Source organism: Elaeis guineensis, chromosome 1 (assembly GCF_000442705.2).
Source record: "Elaeis guineensis isolate ETL-2024a chromosome 1, EG11, whole genome shotgun sequence".
Classification (NCBI taxonomy): domain Eukaryota; kingdom Viridiplantae; phylum Streptophyta; class Magnoliopsida; order Arecales; family Arecaceae; genus Elaeis; species Elaeis guineensis.
Genome location: NC_025993.2, coordinates 119,843,917 through 119,861,602, shown reverse-complemented (window position 1 = coordinate 119,861,602; position 17,686 = coordinate 119,843,917). Strand labels below are relative to the sequence as shown.

The following is a 17,686-nucleotide window of genomic DNA, read 5'->3' as shown; positions in this document are numbered from 1 at the left end:
TTCATACAATTTTAATTAAAAGAAATTCTATAGTGTGTTTACATATTTGCATGTTTTCTATCCAAAAGTATGATTAGGGATTTGAGTTGCAATTTAGAGATGAAGTTCTGGATTTGTCTGGAACATCTATCATATCTAGTGATTGCTGAACTGACCCGAATCAAGTGGTTCAGTCTATATCGATGCTAGCCCAAGATGGTTCAGTTGCTTGGTCGGTTTAGCCTGTTGTTTATAAAACATCTCATTTGCTTCTCATTCGCTCTCATTCTTCGTTGATTGGTGCCATCTCTCTTAAGTAAGTCCTCTCCCGCTCTCTCTTCCCTCTCCCTTTCCAAGTGTTCGGGTTAGGATTCTCTCTCTCTCTTCGTTTGGGTCTACGACGGCCCTCCTCGGATCCAGCTTGCGCCCCATCTCCTTTCTCCCTACCTCCCTCCTGCTCTCCTCTCTCCCCCTCTCCCTCCCTCTCCCTCTCCCTCTCCCTATTCTCGCACACCTTGGAATGGCATGATACTGACTCTACCATATTGAATGGGTCACCGTCTGATATATCTTCTAATACCTATTTGGCAAATCTTGATCATACTTGTGGGTGTTCTTATTCTTTGTTAAAGATTCTAAGTCCTCTATCAATCCAAAAAACAAAGAGATGGTATCCTGTGCGATACAAGGAAGTTGAGGATTAAATACCCCCACCTAGAAAGATATGTTTTGCATTTTTTAAGTAAGGCATGTTAGCCTTTTTATTCCTCTAGTTCAATAGAAGAAGCATTATCACTTCCCAAAGAAGATGGAGCTACTGTGATGGGAGTTAGGAGTTGCTCTTCTGGCTGAGAAAATGATTGAGAAAGCCCACAATTCTATCATGATCTTTACACTCAATATCTTAGATCAAAGATCACAAGCCTTATCGCCAGAATTTACAACTCACTCTCGATCGATAAGAGGTGCCGCCATCCAACCTTACTCGTATTGAATGCTCTTATCAAAACATGATAGTTGCATTTTATGGTCAGAACTCAGTCCCAGGATGGTGAATTAGACTCAACCTATGCTGGCTTATACTTGATCCACCACTAGGAAATTCTCTTTAATAGTCGGGCCACGACCAAGGCACTAGAAAATTATGGGGATGAAGTTGTATATACAAGAGATCTTGTCGGAGAAACAATATAAGTGCACCGATCTATTGAAGCAACGATCATCACCGAGGCCTTTCTTTTACCTCAGGTTTCATAATGTATAGGACATAGATGTGTGCCTGATAAATCATGGAGAAATTACAAGGGTGAGAGGAAGAATAGGAAAAAAAAAAGAGGAATTAAGGATAGGGAAGAAGACTAATGAGAAATGCACCTCAAAGAGAAGTTGATTTTTCATTAACATCTTAACACAAATGTATCACTTATCATTTTTACAGTTTTAAGAAATCATTTTTTTATTTGTTGGATTTCTAATATTAACAACTTTCAAAATGTATAGACTCGCCTGAAATCTGGGTCTCCTAGGTGATTTTGAAATCATTTTTATAGTTTTAAGAAATCATTCCTTTATATTTGCAGGATTTTTATCATTCAATATCAAGAACTTTCAAAATATAAAGACTGACCGAACCGTCTGGCTCAGGGCATATCGAGCTGGATTGGTGCGGAATCGGGTTGGTTTGACCCTGAGTTTCGGCACCCGCCATGGAAAAATAAAAAAAATTAAAAAAATAAGAACTGCTCCATTTGGCACCGAACCGGATGGTTTTGTTTCGAATTAGGCAGTATACAGATTTATCGACCCGAATCGTCCGATTCGGATTTTGAGACAGAGAAGCCTTTCGACTTCTTTGTTTCTCAATCTCTCTCTCCCTTTCTCACTCTCTAACATTGAGAGCGGCAAGAAGACTCCAGGATACATGGATTAAAGCCCTTTAAGGTTGTTTCTCCTTCTTATCTCTCTTTCCTCTCTTTTTTTTTGAAAAATTCATGAAAAATGGAAAAACAAGGGAAAAGTATGTCAAAGTTTTTTGTGATATGATTTTAATATATATTATAGATCTATGGATGATCTACACAATGACACTAAAATCATTAATTCTCGTTAAAAGCCCATTTTTTTGCAGGTAAAAGATTTGCCTAAGAATCCATACTTTTCTGAGTAGATATTTTTTAGGCAATATTTAGATAGAAAAATAATTTATCTATATTCTTTTACACATAGGAAAGTGGCTGTAGAATTTGTTACCCATGTTCTTTTACATTACTACTTTTCTAGATAAGTTGATAAAATTTATCCATATTTTTCATGATATCCCTTATGCTTTTTAGATTTGACAAGTTATTAAGCATTGAATGATGGAGATATTAGATATGAGAATGGGCATTTTAGATACAGCGTTAAATGTCTACTTTACTGGCTGATGAGAAAATGATTTAGCCACCCCTTGGATGGATAAATTTTTTTCTCATTTTATGGATAAATGTTGTCCATAGTAAAGTAACTTACCTATCTTGAAAAGTGTGAGAATATGGGTAAGTTGGTCAATGAAAAAATTGATCAACTTTTTCATGGTATTTATCCACAAAAAAACGACCTCCAAGTATATAATTTTTTAAATTAAAAATATATTTTTAAAATAAAATTATTAAAAAAATAAATTTTAAAAAATAACTATAAAATCAGATTATTGTTTAGAGATTTGCAAGCTACTTTTGACATAAATTTGGTGCCTATTTATCAACGTTTCAACGCATCTTGCGCGTAATAGTCTAGGCCTAAATTTGAAAAAAAATAATATTTCATACATGTTTACTATCTAAAAAAATTATATGCAGTATCCATGGTGAGATTCTATATGGATCCAAGATCAAATTATTTTTTCATAATTTTTTAAATTTTTAATATATTTTATTTTAAAAATAATAAATAATAAATAAATAATTTAAAAAATATAAAAAAATAGGTTAAAAAAATATATCATTTTTATGTAATCATTGAAGTGATGTATTTATCAATTTTCAAGAATGGATTCATCAAGGAAGAAAAAGGATCTATTTATCAATTTTTAAGAATGGATCCATCAAGGAAGAAAAAAGATTCAGAACGTAACATTGGTTGGGAGCATGGAGAGATACTCTGAGGTTGGCATCATTGGAGATATAAATAGTGTAGTATAGAATTCAAGGAAGGAGTTACACAGTTGAAGCAATATTTGGCTGACGGCTATTCGGATGTAGCTATGTGCCGTAAGTGTCCACAAGAGGTTCATCAGTTAATGAAGAAATACTTCACTGATTTTAAAGCAGTGAAGACAATTTGATGAAGAAGACAGAGGTGGATCGTTGAGCAGCAGAGCCATTTTTTTATCACTCCAAAGAATTAAGAGGAAAGATCTATTGCAGATGATGAGTAGACATAGATCGAGGCTGCCATTCAGGCGAGCTTGGATGATCAGTAGCAGTTAGAGGAGGTAGCCAGACATAGAGCTCGATTTGGATCGTCAGCTTATGAGGACGGGTTAGGCTTAGGTTGCACTACAGCAGAGTCTGAGTCATGATTTAAGAGGACATCCTCAGTTAGATAACCCGTCAGTAGAGGCACTAGCCATCTTGCATCCATGTTGGGAGCATTTGGTAGTAGAAAGAAGTCCTCTACAGAGATTCCAACAGGAGCCACTATCTATAATTTGGATCCACATGCATTTTCTAGCAAAAATTTCAATCAACAGAGGATTGATATTATGTTAAAGAAAGATAAGAAGAAAGATATGTAGCGAGCTATTGGATCTTGATTTTACTTCAGTCACATCTCAGCGAACGCAGCAGACAATCCATATTATCGCTTTGTCATTTCATCTATACAGACTGCTAGTCTAGGTGTAGATCCTCCAGGATCAAGAGATATCCATGGTGAGCTTCTTGAGCAGAATAAGAAGGATCTTGAAAAATCAATTGTCTCGTATCAGAGCAAGTGGCCTGTGTATGGGTTGGCTGTGATGTGTGATGGGTGGACTGATCCTACTAGACAAAGCATCATCAACTTTTTGGCATATTGTGATGGAAGAATATTTTTTTTTTCATTAGTCCATTAATACTTTAGCTGAGATGCATGATGCCAGCTATATCCTTATATTGATGGAGAAGGTGATTGATCAGGTAGGAGAGCGGAATGTCGTGCATATTATCATAAATAATGGACTACAGTATAAAGCTGCAGGAGAGATATTGATGGAGCAGCGACCGCATATTTTCTGAATCTCGTATGCTACACATTGTATCGATCTGATGTTGATGGATATTGGAAAGATTCGTAAGATCTAGAAAGTAGTAGAGTTAGCATAGAGCATCACCAGATTCATCTACAACCATACATGGGTCCTATCATTGATGGGCAGTTTGCTGAAAATGATATATTGAGACCAGATGTCATATGGTTTGCTACTAATTATATAGCACTTGATAGTCTGATTAATAAAAAAGTATATTTACGTCAAATATTTGTCAGCCCTGAGTGGTAATAGAGCAGATATACTAGAGCAGACACTGAGAGGAGCAATGCGGAAGAGCTTAGTGACGATACAGTCATTCTAGTAGTGGGTCGAGAAGATAGTGGTAGCTATCAAGCCTCTATATGAAGTGCTTCGAGCCGTGGATGGTGAGCGATATCCTCAGATGGGCTTCTTATATTATATGATGGAGAGGACAAAAAATAAATCAAAGTGGCAGATCCATAGCATGTTGATGAGTACATCAGGATCATCAACCACCGATGGGGCTATTAAATGGGTATGGAGTTGCATTTAGCAGGTAAGTAGCAAATCAAAAATTCTTTCAAAATTTGTATAAATAAATTCAATCAATTATGAAAATCTATGTGCAGCTTATTATTTGAATCCGAAGTTCCAGTACTCCATACCTGAGATTGGCATGGATGAAGAGCTTTTGTTCGCCTACAAAATGTAATAGACAAGATGAAGCCTGATCCAGACATTATGGCTATGTGTCTTAAACAAGTGAGTTAAGTTCAATGGTGTTTATTAACTTAGTTGTATCTTCAACAACTAAGACATTATAAATTCATAACAAATAATTTTTTTATAGACAAAAATATCTAGGGAGGGCATAGAATCATTTGGAAGTAATGTAGTGATTAGAAGCAAATCAAAGATGAATACGGATATATATTAATAAATCTATTATCATATTGATATATTCAATCTTTTTGATTTTGCTTCAATGATTTTGCAGCTGAATGGTGGGTGCATTTTGGTGGATCTGCATGAAATCTGAAGGATTTTGCCATTAAGATCCTCTCTCCGACAGTTTCATCGAGTGGATGTGAGTGCAACTGATTGATCTTTGTCCTTTCCACAGCAAGCAGAGAAACCATCTAAAATAGAAATGCCTCAATGATCTTGTGTATGTGCACTAGAATTTGAGACTGAGGCTTCAATGCATCGAGAAAAATGTTTAGCTGAAGTACTCAGATCCGACTACAAGTGATTTTGTTGATGAAGATGAAGATCCGATGATCAGATGGGTTATGAGTCAGCAGCAGGAATCAGAGCTTGATGAGTTAGGATCGCCTCCACGATCTATCAGTTTTGTTGCTAGCGAGACTGGGGTGGATGCCTCTCAATGGGCAAGTAGCAACATTCCACATAGGCTTCCAATCGATACACCACAGCATCCATCCTCACAGTCTAAACTGTCAGAGCAGGGCATGATGAGAGGGCAGGCAGCTACTATGCATAGAGATAAAAAAAAAGAAAAGACAGTTGCAGCCCCAGTAGAGAGAGTATTCGATTCACTCAGTTTCAGACATTAGACAGAGCAGTGATGATAGTTTTTCAGCTGCTCATGGATCTGGTGATCATGGAGGGATCGGAGAACAGGAGACGCAGTTGGTTGGTGGTCTTTAATTCACTGATGAGTCTCAGTTTACGCACGCCATGTAGAATAGGGACCACAGTGTGTGAGCTGGTAGAGCTCGTGATGATATGATTTCATACAGACAATGGACTTCATGAGATCGTTCAAAATATGATGCAGCTACAGATGACCTCATACGTGGAGTAGGATCCATAGATTTATTAGGTTTGTCCTCGTATTTTGGATCCTCTTATTTGCAGCCATAGGTAGGCTATGATCCTTACGGATATAGATTCATGGTGCATCGGAGATATCGTCTTCTAGTGGCTACTATCTTGTGCAGTCTGGAGCATCTTATGGATTGAAATTTACTGTCGATATATTTGGATGGATTTCTTCACAATCAAGCTATCAGTCCGACGATACCTCTCAGAGCTAGGACCTCAGTGAGAGATCGAGGATGAGTTATAATCCAGCGTGCTTATCTTATGGCATGAGCACAGAGGATTATAATGCTATGTAGCTAGAGGGTTGGACTGATGATTCTCCTGACCATGTAAATAATTTAGATATTTATGGACATCGATGGTTGACTAGATTCTAATGATCGGTACGTATTGAGTATTTTTAAATTTTTTTAATTGATTTAAATATTTTAGAATCCAATGATATTTAGTTCATATATTGATTATTTAAGATGCTAAATAACATAATATCATATTTAGATTCGTGTCATATGCGATTAAAAATATATTAGAGTGATACGAATATTAATGAATACCATTAAATATTAATTTGGACTTTAAAATATTAAATAATCCATAAAAACTTGATTGGACACCCCTCTCCCCCAAAAAAAGAAAAAAGTAAAAAAACAATTGTCGTGTCGGTTCGGTCGGCACGTCCATGTACCATGTGTCAGTACGGTACCGAATCGATACGGTATTGAACCGGCCGGTGACTAAAACGATCACTGGTATTGGTTTTCAAAACCTTGCTTGCCAGAAATCCTGGCCTCCTGGCCGATATCTAAAAATATAAAATATCTTACCGCTACGTTCAAAAAATTTTAATTTTCTAAACATGTCATCAAAACTTTGGCCACTCCTTGGATCTCTCGATGACTATGTGGGAGTCAACATGTACTTGGTATGCATCTAAACATGCATGCTGTTATTTGGGAATGTAGATGATTTATCTTACCCGAAAATTGACCTTTTGGGTGTAATCAGTGATGGATGCCATGGACCTAGCAGAGACATACTTGACCGTGTGTCACAACGGCATATCAAAGGTGCAACGGGGTTTGATAGTTGATTCAGATATAAGCCAGTATTTAGTTGGCTAAATGCATATTAGGAAATAAATCCTGCAAGATATGATCATATGAGGCTGATGACACCAAATTTAGGAAATTTTGAAGGAACTACACCAAATCAATCAAAAATATGACCAAAATGATATATGATCATGAGGAAATTCTTTCTATGATTACTTTCTACAACTGGAGATATTATCAAATCCTAGCATGTTGCAAGGAGATTTTCTTCTACTATTATTCTTCATATTTGTAAAATATCCTTTATCTTTTGCTAAGAATGAACGTGAACTTATTTATGGGAGGTTCAAGAGGGTTCTGCATCTGTAAATGGAAGTTCCTAGCTATTGTAAAGTCTATCTTGAGTTGGATTAGATTTCTAGCTTCCTTGTGAGTTGCGAGTTATAACTCGCTACTTCATTTGCTGGGTAGATCTCTTCCTTTATGGAGAGAGATCATCATATGCAATAATCAGATCTTCAACAAATTCTAAGTTAATGTCAGGAATTTTGCTATCTGTGATGCATTCACATATGTTAATGCTGTTATTCAAATTTTTTTTAGTATTCTAGGAACATTTAAAGCATTAATTCTTGGTAGATATATGTCAAGTTACTCATCGGTGAGGTATGCCATACCATACCGTACCGGACATACCGACATAGTTATAGGGTGCACCTGTACAAGGCCCGGTACTAAGATGGTGTACCTTTTTGGGGATTTAATTCAGGGCATGGATTAGATTTCCCATTGCAGTAATGACATTTATCATGCCATTCTAGAGGTCTGAGGCTTGGATTCCATGAGCTAAACAGATCTAACATGTAAAGAAGACAGAGGAGAAGTTGAAATACTAATTCATTAAGGTAAATGACATGGACATCATAGTTATTGACTTTTTTGAAGAATGAGTTGAATGACTGATAACCTTGATATAATTGACATGGAGTTAGTGGCTTTTGCACCTCATGCTCATTTTCGAACATGTCATTGTACAAAGAGAAAATCAGGTGAGGATGGCCCTCAGGTCCTTGATAACTAGCTTTTTTTTTTTTTTGGTCATCATAAGCTTTCTCCATATGGAGTTCCACTTTTCTACTCTGTGGTGTTTGCCGATGGCAGAACTCTTATTGGCTTCATGCTGAGGTTTTTCTCTTTTGTGTCCCAAGTGAGAGGCTTTTGCTTCATATTGTTCTTTTGGACTTTGTGATGCTCTATTGTTTGTTCTAAAAGCTTATCATCTGTTTGTTGATGTACCTATCTTTGCTTCATTTCTTTATTCTTTTGGACACCGTCTTTCTGGTTGGCTTTAGCTCTTCTATTCCTGTTGTTATTTATTTGAATCAAGTTCTTTACATCTCTGAAAAGGGAGAAGAATATCGAGTTCTTTAGCTTGTTGCCATAAAACCTGACGTTGCTGGCATTAAGTGAAGTAAGATTTTGAGAGTTTTTATCACATTTTTTTTTAACAGCCTTTGTCCTGACTTACTACCATGCTATTAAATCAAATTAGATTCTGAAAATTTATGTCTCTAAATTTTTGCCTGACACCTTTCTCCCTGATTTTTTGATGTTATTAAGCCAAGTTGATATTTGAGAATTGTTACTGCTAAATTTTAGATTCTGATAATTTACATCAGTAAATTTTTGTCTGATCCCTTTCTCCTGGATTTTTTGGTGTTATCGAGCCAAGTCAATATTTTAGAACTGTTGCAACTAAATCTTAGACCATAAAATTGATAGAGCAGTCCTTCCAGTTGTTTTACATTTTCATCATTTTAATGTGCCATTGGAGAATTAGTTATCCCTATTACTCTGATTTCTCTGATTATCTAATATTTTCAATGGTGTGGTTTCTGATTCTAGTGGCTGAACTTTCTCCATTCTTGTCATTATCTGAATTTTAGATGGTAACATAGATGGTATAGTAATTGGCTGAATCAATATGCATGCAAATATTAAGTGTAAAGTTATTAAATTAAAAAAAAAAAAACATGGTTATTTTTGTTTGGAGTGCTGATATAGAAGTCTATGTTTGCAAGATCGCATTATACTAAGCTCTTCAGGAATCCATTTTCTCTGGAGATGACTAGAAGTTAGTAAACTAGCATCAGCTTCATTGAATCAGCAATTATTCTCTTTTTCAAAAAAAAAAGAGAGTAAAAGTTTCTATTATTGGTTCTTCCTTAATTTGAATTATTTCACATTAGTTCGATGTAATATATATTTCATAATTAATACAGCCGCTTATTATTTATGTTTATTTGTGCTTGAAATGATCAGCTTTCCATGTTTTATTACAGCTTCAGACTAATCTATAGTTCTCTGAACCAAGTTTCAGGGCTTATGTGAATGATTTCTGAGATGCAGTTATCTTTGCCGAGATGCAAGCTCAGCTTGACCATGAAGATCACACTAAACCCATTAGTGGTGCAAGAATGCGTTGCAAAAACAGGAGCAGAACTATGGTGGAGCTTACCATTGGCCTTTCTTTGGGGCTCACATATTTCATCGCTTAAAAATTCGCTCTGGATTAGCCTTTTTGTAATGATTTTGTGTACCTTTTCTTCCACGAGAACCTCACATCAAGAATTTCTCACCTTTTTGATGTAAAATTTTTCATGTTTCCTGCTTCTTGAATCAAAAGTCATGGGGAGTTTTGCTTATCTCAATATCTAGCCTCCATCATCATGCCACTCATCAAAAAAAAAAAAAAAAAAAACGTCTTCCTTTACAATATAGTCTCAGTATTCAGAAGAGGGAGGGAGTTGGCTCCAATAACTCGTGTGTGATATTAATTATTCGTATAGTCATCTCAAAATCAAGTGCTTGGAAGTGCAAAATTGTGATGGAGTGCAACTATGGTTTGTGCAGCTTTGCAAGAAAAGAAATTACGGAATGTGAGAAAGTTGTTTGGGTTGGATTGTTAAGATTTTCTTGGGTACTTGTCCATTTTTTGTGAATCAGCTTCAGTGGAGCGGACTTCTCAGGATGGAATCTTGGGAAACAGGCATGATTTTTTTTCATTACCTAGGATAAAGTAACCACTTAGAATGGTGAAATAAATTATATTTGTCAAGAAATCAAAAATAATATGGAGATGATATTCATTATGTGTTTTGACCAATTGTATCATTTCTGTGTACTCTTATGCAAAGGTTTTGTATATGTGCCTTCAAGTTATCCTATCATTTCATCCAAATGATATCCAAGAAGAATGGTTCTTCCAATTTTATCAATTTTTTTTAGAATGTTTTTTTCTTCAGACATCCAAACCTATAATCCCAAGAATTCTATTGTAAGAGTGAAGCTCTGTCAATCGAGCTATATTCTTATGAGCCAAATGGAGCAAGTCTAAAAGAGTTGGATGTTTTTTCTATTCTTTTTTCTAGCGTATCCGAGTCATCTTAAATTTGAACCAAAGAATTCATGGATCTATTTTCTATTTTTATGTTATAATATAAATCTCGGATCAGGAATAAAATATAGAAATAGACTAAGGGTTCTTTTAGAATTAAAAAAAAAAAAGCATTGGTCTCCATCCCATATAGTTCATCTATAATATTTTTGCCTTAGTGGATCCCTCTCTCATTTAATAATGTCTAAAGGGTTGATTCTGAGCCATCCAAGTATGAATACTTTCATTTAAAAAGATATTTTTGATGTAGAAAGCCGATATGATTGCCCCTCTATATAATAGTGACTAAATTTTTGAAATTTATAGGGAGGACATACATCAACTTTATTTTTTTGAGGATTGAAGTAAGGATTTTTTTTTTGGTCTTCAAAAAGCTGGTGACTGAGTATTATTGTCAAATAAGATATTTTCTACTTGGTGAATGTTTTGTAAAATATCATATATTTTTTGAGAATCTAAATAAGAAAAATGTTCAAAATAAGATAAATTAGCCACTATAAGACATATTTATACTGCTAAAAGAATGTAAATTCTTTTGCAACTTTTAGCATTTAGCTTTGCATTTTTTGATAGTTCTTTTCTCTCTCCTTCTTCTGTCTTTATTTTTCCTACTGTTTCTATTATATCCATTTCCATTTTTATAGCAATGACAATACAATTGGACTTATCATCAAAAAAACACATAATACATTTGGACTCTATAAAAATATGACTATGATGTTGCTGATTTGCTAACTCTAGTTTGAACATAAGCAACATCAATTAAAATAGGTATAGATTTTATCAAAATAAAAAACACATCATGTGCAAAAGATCCTAAATTTTTGAGGTTATGTCCCAAAGTTCTTCCAACGTGGGGAGCCCATCACTCCTAAGCACAATTAAGCACTATCTCCATATTTTTTTGATTTTATTTGCAAAAACTTTATGTTGGTATTAGTTTAATATTTACCCTTAAAACTAGTTGGAGAGCAATATCAACGGTGTGAATCCAACAGAAAAAGATATATATATATATAAGAAAAAAATTATCATAATTTTTTATAGAAAATAGTCGCAAGTCATAAGAATCTATTTCCATGTATCTACTTGGGGATGTTTCGTTGGGAGAGTTAAAGTTTAGTATTGGAATGAGAATGGATAACTTCTATTTCAACCATTTGGCTCGTTACGATTCTGATTCTGAGGTGGAATGGGAATGACCTAATTGATCTAAAACTCAATCTGTACTCTCTCTTAAAGATTCAAATGTCCCTTTCGATTTCAATTCTAGTCATGAGTCAAATATTTTGAAAGATTTGATCATTTCGATTTTAATACATTTCGATTTCGATTCCGATTTCAATTGCAAATCAAATACCCTTCTAATTTTTTAATATATTTTTTTTGATAAAAATTTATTATAAAAATCCAACTTGAGTGCTCAGATTACATTTCTCTAACTCGTTACAAAAAAAAATTTTTGAAGCAAGTGATTATCAATATTTTAAACGTCTGGATTAGTGCCATGCAGAGCTTCATGGCTAGGATGAGGGGTTTAGGAGACTTTCTCAGCTCACCGGTTAGTGACGAATGCGAGCCCTTTGATGCGATTCGGTGTTGTCACAAAACACGGCACAGAAATACGCATATAATCAGAAATAGACACGTTTGAAACGGGAAGTACACAGTGCTGGGGCCATTTTCCACTGCGCCAGTTCTGTTCCAGTCAACAAAATTACAACACATGGTAAGAGAAAGCTGCGTGCGGTTTGAGCCAACAAATTCTATAAAAAAAAAAAATTACGAATCATCGATTTGAAAATACTCATGACTTCTTTCCTTTGGTAGAAGAAATCAACAAGTCTGTCCGCTAAAAGTGGAAGGACTAATTTAATTTATAGGAAAAAGAGGAAAGAGAGTATAAACAATAAGAAAATAGAAAAAAAAAAAAAGCCTCGCCGAAGTTTTCCAAATATATAGATAAAAAAATAATAATTTTATAAAATAAAATATTCTATATTTTATAAAAAAACATTTGTATGAAATATAATATAATATAATATAATATAATATTTATTTATTATAATATATCTTTTTCAAAAATTATTTTTCTAAGCAAATTATTTTGAAAAAAAAATTTTCCAACATTACTCGTCACAAAAAAAAATAATAACAAATACTATTCAATTATTATTAAATTATTCAAGCATCTTATAATTCATTCACAAATTACTTGTGATTAATTAAACAGACACTTACGAATTAAAGAAAGATTATCTTTTCTAACTAATTATATGATAAAAATATATTTTATTAATTTTATATTATATTTAATTTTAATTTTTTCATTTTAGCTTTCAAATTCTTTCCGAATTTTTTCCGAATCTTTCACGTATTTCTGAATTCAAATTTTTTTATTTTTTTAACCTCCTAGCCCAATGATAACCGCGGGTATCGAACTTATTACTATTCTAAATCTTAAAAACAACTTGTAAAAATATTTTTATTTTTTTTAAAGTACATGTTATTTGTCAGATCAGCGTAGAATTGACTAATGCATCTACATGTATGAAATGAAAAAAAAAAAAAAAAAAAAAAAAAATATATATATATATATATATATATATTTAACAACGTCGTGAAAAAAAAAAAAGAGTAAATTATTTTTATTAACAGTCGGAGAAGCACAATTTTGGCGTCGGGAAGAAGCATTCGTGCCAGCCGAGAAAAAACGCACTCCTTCGACGGTGGAATCCGCGATCGCCGTCTTCTCTTCCCAAACCCCAAACCTAATCTCTTCTCCCCCCTGCTCTCTTGTTCGATCTGGTCGTGGAGAGCTGCAAAACTCCAGCGGAAGGAGGAGGAAGGGCGGGAGCTTCTCCGATCGCGGCGGCGGATGGCGGCGGCGGCGAAGATCGACGGCCAGGAGAAGGTGATAGCGGCAGCGCAGCATATCGTCAAGAGCCTCGCCACCTCCAAGAACGCGGCCGAGGACATGATCCGCATCCTCTCCGGCTTCGACAACCGCCTCTCCATCATGAACGACGGCCTCTTCCCCCCCGCCCCCGACGCCGCCTCCGGAGACGAGCCCTCCGAGGCCGAGACCCGCCTCGAAGCCGCCGAGAAGCTCCTCCTCCGCTGGGACACCTCCTCCTGCGACTCCCTCCTCTGGGAGGCGCCTCCTGAGGAGATCGCCGAGTTCGTCGCTGCGGCTGACGAGGTAATCTCCCTTGTCGCCGACCCCCAGACGTTCCCTTCCTCCGCCGCCGGCGGCGACCTCCTTTGTCGCGCCGAGAGCGCGCTCCAGATCGCCATGTCCCGCCTCGAGGAGGAGTTCCGCTACCTCATGATCCAGAACACCGTCCCTCTCAACGCCGACGGCCTCTACGGCTCCATCCGCCGGGTTTCTCTTTCCTTCACCTCCGACAGCGGCGAGAACATCGAGGACTTCGAGAGCTCCGTCGAGGAGGAGCAGCAGCAGCAACAGCCGCAGCAGCAGGAGGGCAGTCCCGAGCACAGGGCTGGCAGCAGCCTCTTGGACGATCGGAGCGTGGATCTGATCCGCCCGGAAGCCATTTCCTGTCTGAAAGAGATCGCCGACCGCATGATCTGGGCCGATTATGGGAGGGAGCTCCACCAGGTCTACTGCACAGTCCGGCGTGACATCCTTGATGAGTGCCTCTCCATTCTAGGGGTTGACCGGATGAGCATCGAGGAGGTGCAGAGGATGGAATGGCGGATGCTCGATGATAAGATGAAGAAGTGGATTCAGGCTGTCAAGATCGTTGTCAGGGTTCTTCTCACGGAGGAGAAGCGGCTCTGCGACCAGATTTTTGCTGCTTGTGAAGCGCTAAGGGAGGAATGCTTCACAGAGACTGCCAAGGGTTGTGTCATGCAGCTGCTTAACTTTGGGGATGCCATTGCTATCTGTCAGAGATCTTCAGAGAAGCTTTTCAGGATACTGGACATGTATGAAGCTCTTGCTGATGTGATGCCCGACCTGCAGGCCTTGTTCTCAGCAGATTCGAGGGAGCTTATATGTGGTGAAGCCGAGGGGATTCTGAAGAGATTGGGAGATGCTGTGAGGGGCACTCTTTTGGAGTTTGAGAATGCAGTTCAGCGAGAGACATCTCGGAAGCCAATGCAGGGAGGTGAGATACATCCCTTGACACGCTATGTGATGAATTATATGAGACTGCTAGTTGTTTATGGTGACACATTGGATTTGCTTCTGGATGATGGTGGAATGGGGGATTTTTCTGACAAGGATCGTTCTGAAAGGGGTGAGAGTGATGATAGCAGGTATTTGGGGAGCATGACTCCATTGGGCAGACGTTTACTAGTGTTGATGTCCTATTTGGAGTCCAATGTTGAAGAAAAATCTAAACTTTATGAAGATGGTGCGATGCAATACATATTTTTGATGAATAATATACTTTATATAGTTCAGAAAGTGAAGGATTCTGAGCTTGGGAGACTTTTAGGAGACCGCTGGATACGTAATCACCGTAGCCAAATTCGCCAGTGTGCCACTTGCTACCTTAGAACTTCCTGGACCAAAGTGTTGTCTTGTCTAAAGGATGATGGATTTGGAAGCGGAAGTGGGAGCTCTAACAGTGTTTCCAAGATGGCTCTCAAGGAAAGGTTCAAGAGTTTTAACTTGGCATTTGAAGAAATATATAGGGTCCAGACAACTTGGAAGGTTCCGGATCCCCAGCTGAGAGAAGAACTGAGAATATCTATATCAGAGAAGGTCATCCCTGCATACCGCTCATTTATGGGAAGGTTTGGTGGTCAACTGGAGGGTGGGAGGAATGCCGCAAAGTACATCAAGTACACTCCAGAGGATTTGGAGAACCATCTGCTGGATTTGTTCGAAGGGTTGCCTGGACCAGCAAACCACCCAAGGAGAAAATCTTAGTTGGTGACGGGTTTCTGGTCTCTGGTAAGCTATAGTTTTTATTAGGGAATTGGGTTTGTGGAGTCCGGATGTAAGTTTGATAATTCTGTGGCTATCTTCTGCCCTTTCTAATTTACTGTATTATGTTGTGATATAGTTACAATATTATAAATACTTGCCACCTTGACTTCATGTATGTACTGTAATAATACATTTGTATATTACTTCTCAAGGAAGAATCTTTAAGAAATTTACTACCTTGTGAGGAATGAGTATTTAGGCCATTTGACATTGTGCTTGTAGCTTATCTGAATTGAGTAGTACTTTTTGTATGCCAAAACATGCTGGATTTCTTTTCTTTTCAACCTTTTTTTTTTTTTTGGCGTTAAGATGTTGATTTGTTGCATGGGGAGCCCTGAAATTTGGAGGTTATATTTGTTGTCAAACTTTATTTTTGTGTTCCTTTTTTGGGCAGGAAGTCCATTTTATTTCTCCAAGTATTACTGAAATATTATTTCTGTAACTTCTGTTCCATGATTATGAAGTTTTGTGCAGACAGTTTTGATGTTTTTGCTGAGACATGTTGAAGATGTTTGGAACTTGTAGATCTGTTTTAATTTTGACAATGTATCTTTGACAGATGTCAAGGACTTGGTTTCCTTGAAGATCTAGTCACTTATGTGTAAAATGCATCTCTAGTGTATCTGGTAAGCTGGTTTGGATTCTAATTTACCTCAGTGGTTACTCTTGAGTTGTTGATGACTTTGCACTAAAGTTGCACAAAAACCTGTCTTTTTTGATTATGGGACTTCACAAACCACCACCTAGGTGCTTCTACTGCCTATGATAATTTTGGTTTTGTTATCAGTGAGTATACAAAGAAAATAAGAATATCATGTTTTGGTTGGCATCAGGCTCAGGCCCTAATTTTTCATTGTCATAATCAATCCTTAGATACAAGAACCTTGCAATTCCCATCAGAAACCTGCTTAAGAAACAAGTTGCTTCCTTTTCTAAGATTAAAAGGTAATGTGCCTGGTAATAAGGGTCGTAGATGTTTGATATTTACAATATTCTCATACCATAGTCTTTATCTCTACCTTTATTGGATGCTTAAGTAGATAAGTGTCCACATGTGTTGTAAGAACAATAAAATTTAATCTGATATTATATAATGCAAGCAGTTTGTGATGAAATGTGTGCCTTAAGAACACTTGTACTTATCCCTCTGTTCAGTAAATGGGCAATTTTGATTTCTTAGACAAATGCGGATTTTTAGCATAAAAAGTCATACCCATCAAGCATTTCCTAACTCTTAGTGTGTCATATTTTTTCTTTTATAATTATTTTTTTATGCTAAAAAGGATATGACTCATACAATGCTAGAGCTCAAGCATATTAAATTCTATTATAAGTTCATGCTGTGTGTGGTTGTATAGTGATACATATGGGGAGAAAGTGGGCAAATTTGATTTCCTAGACAAATACAGATCTTCTCTATTATTTAGGTGACTTGATAAATAATGCCCTACTTTTCACTGGTACGCTTCTTAGTTACAGGGTAAATATATGAAAAGTTTAAGCAAGCGAGTGCATTCAATTAAGGTATGAGTGTCTATAAGGCTGGGGAGCTTCGAGTTGATAGGGAGGTTGGGAAAGGGCTTATGGCCATGTGTGGGTCCTACCACCTTAGTGTTGCAAGGAATGATGAAAGGCTTCATGTCAGTCTCCCATGGCTGGATGCAAGCCTTTTGTGTTACATAGAATAAGATTTGTGGTTGTGGGAATACATTTGTTTTGTGCTACATTTATATTTTGAAATGGATGCTCTTTTTCTCGCTCTTCTTGTTGTCATAGCTTTGTGTATTGAAGAGCCAATTAATCAGTATCATACTTGACCATTGATGATCCTCTAGAGTTTTGTGAAAATAAATAAATATTTTAATCATGCTTTTATTACCTGGTTTATGGATACTTTGGGAATTAGAAAGATGATATGTAGTCATCTAGGCTTATGAAAACACCATAAATGCTTGTTGATAGGAGAAAAAAATGTTGAGATGTTACATGCTTTGGTGAAAGAGTTGATGGATATCCTTGGTTGGTAGTTCAACTATTTGCATAGAAGAATTTATTCTTCTATCCTCAAAACTTGGGGTAGTAAAAAAATCTACCAAGCAGAATTAGACCCTTTATTTCTTGATAATAAAAAG

General features: G+C 36.6%; 2 protein-coding genes across 6 annotated transcripts in view; both read left to right on the top strand.

Moving 5' to 3' along the window:
- The window catches only part of LOC105032443 (SWI/SNF complex component SNF12 homolog), a 28,344-nt gene extending 18,499 nt beyond the window's left edge, over window positions 1-9,845 (top strand). The window contains exon 4 of one of the 5 annotated variants that reach the window (XM_019846297.3): window positions 9,509-9,845. The gene's annotated coding sequence lies outside the window, so the exon portion shown is untranslated. Of the gene's footprint in view, window positions 1-9,476 lie in introns of all 5 variants that reach the window. The other 4 variants (XM_073261350.1, XM_073261346.1, XM_073261361.1 and 1 more) reach the window with 4 other exon arrangements.
- Window positions 9,846-13,249: 3,404 nt separating this feature from the next.
- Window positions 13,250-15,745, top strand: LOC105032441 (exocyst complex component EXO70B1-like). The gene has a single exon (XM_029261020.2). It carries the CDS (start codon window positions 13,470-13,472, stop codon window positions 15,492-15,494), a length of 2,025 nt encoding a protein of 674 aa, XP_029116853.1. The 5' UTR covers window positions 13,250-13,469; the 3' UTR covers window positions 15,495-15,745.
- Window positions 15,746-17,686: the final 1,941 nt, after the last annotated feature.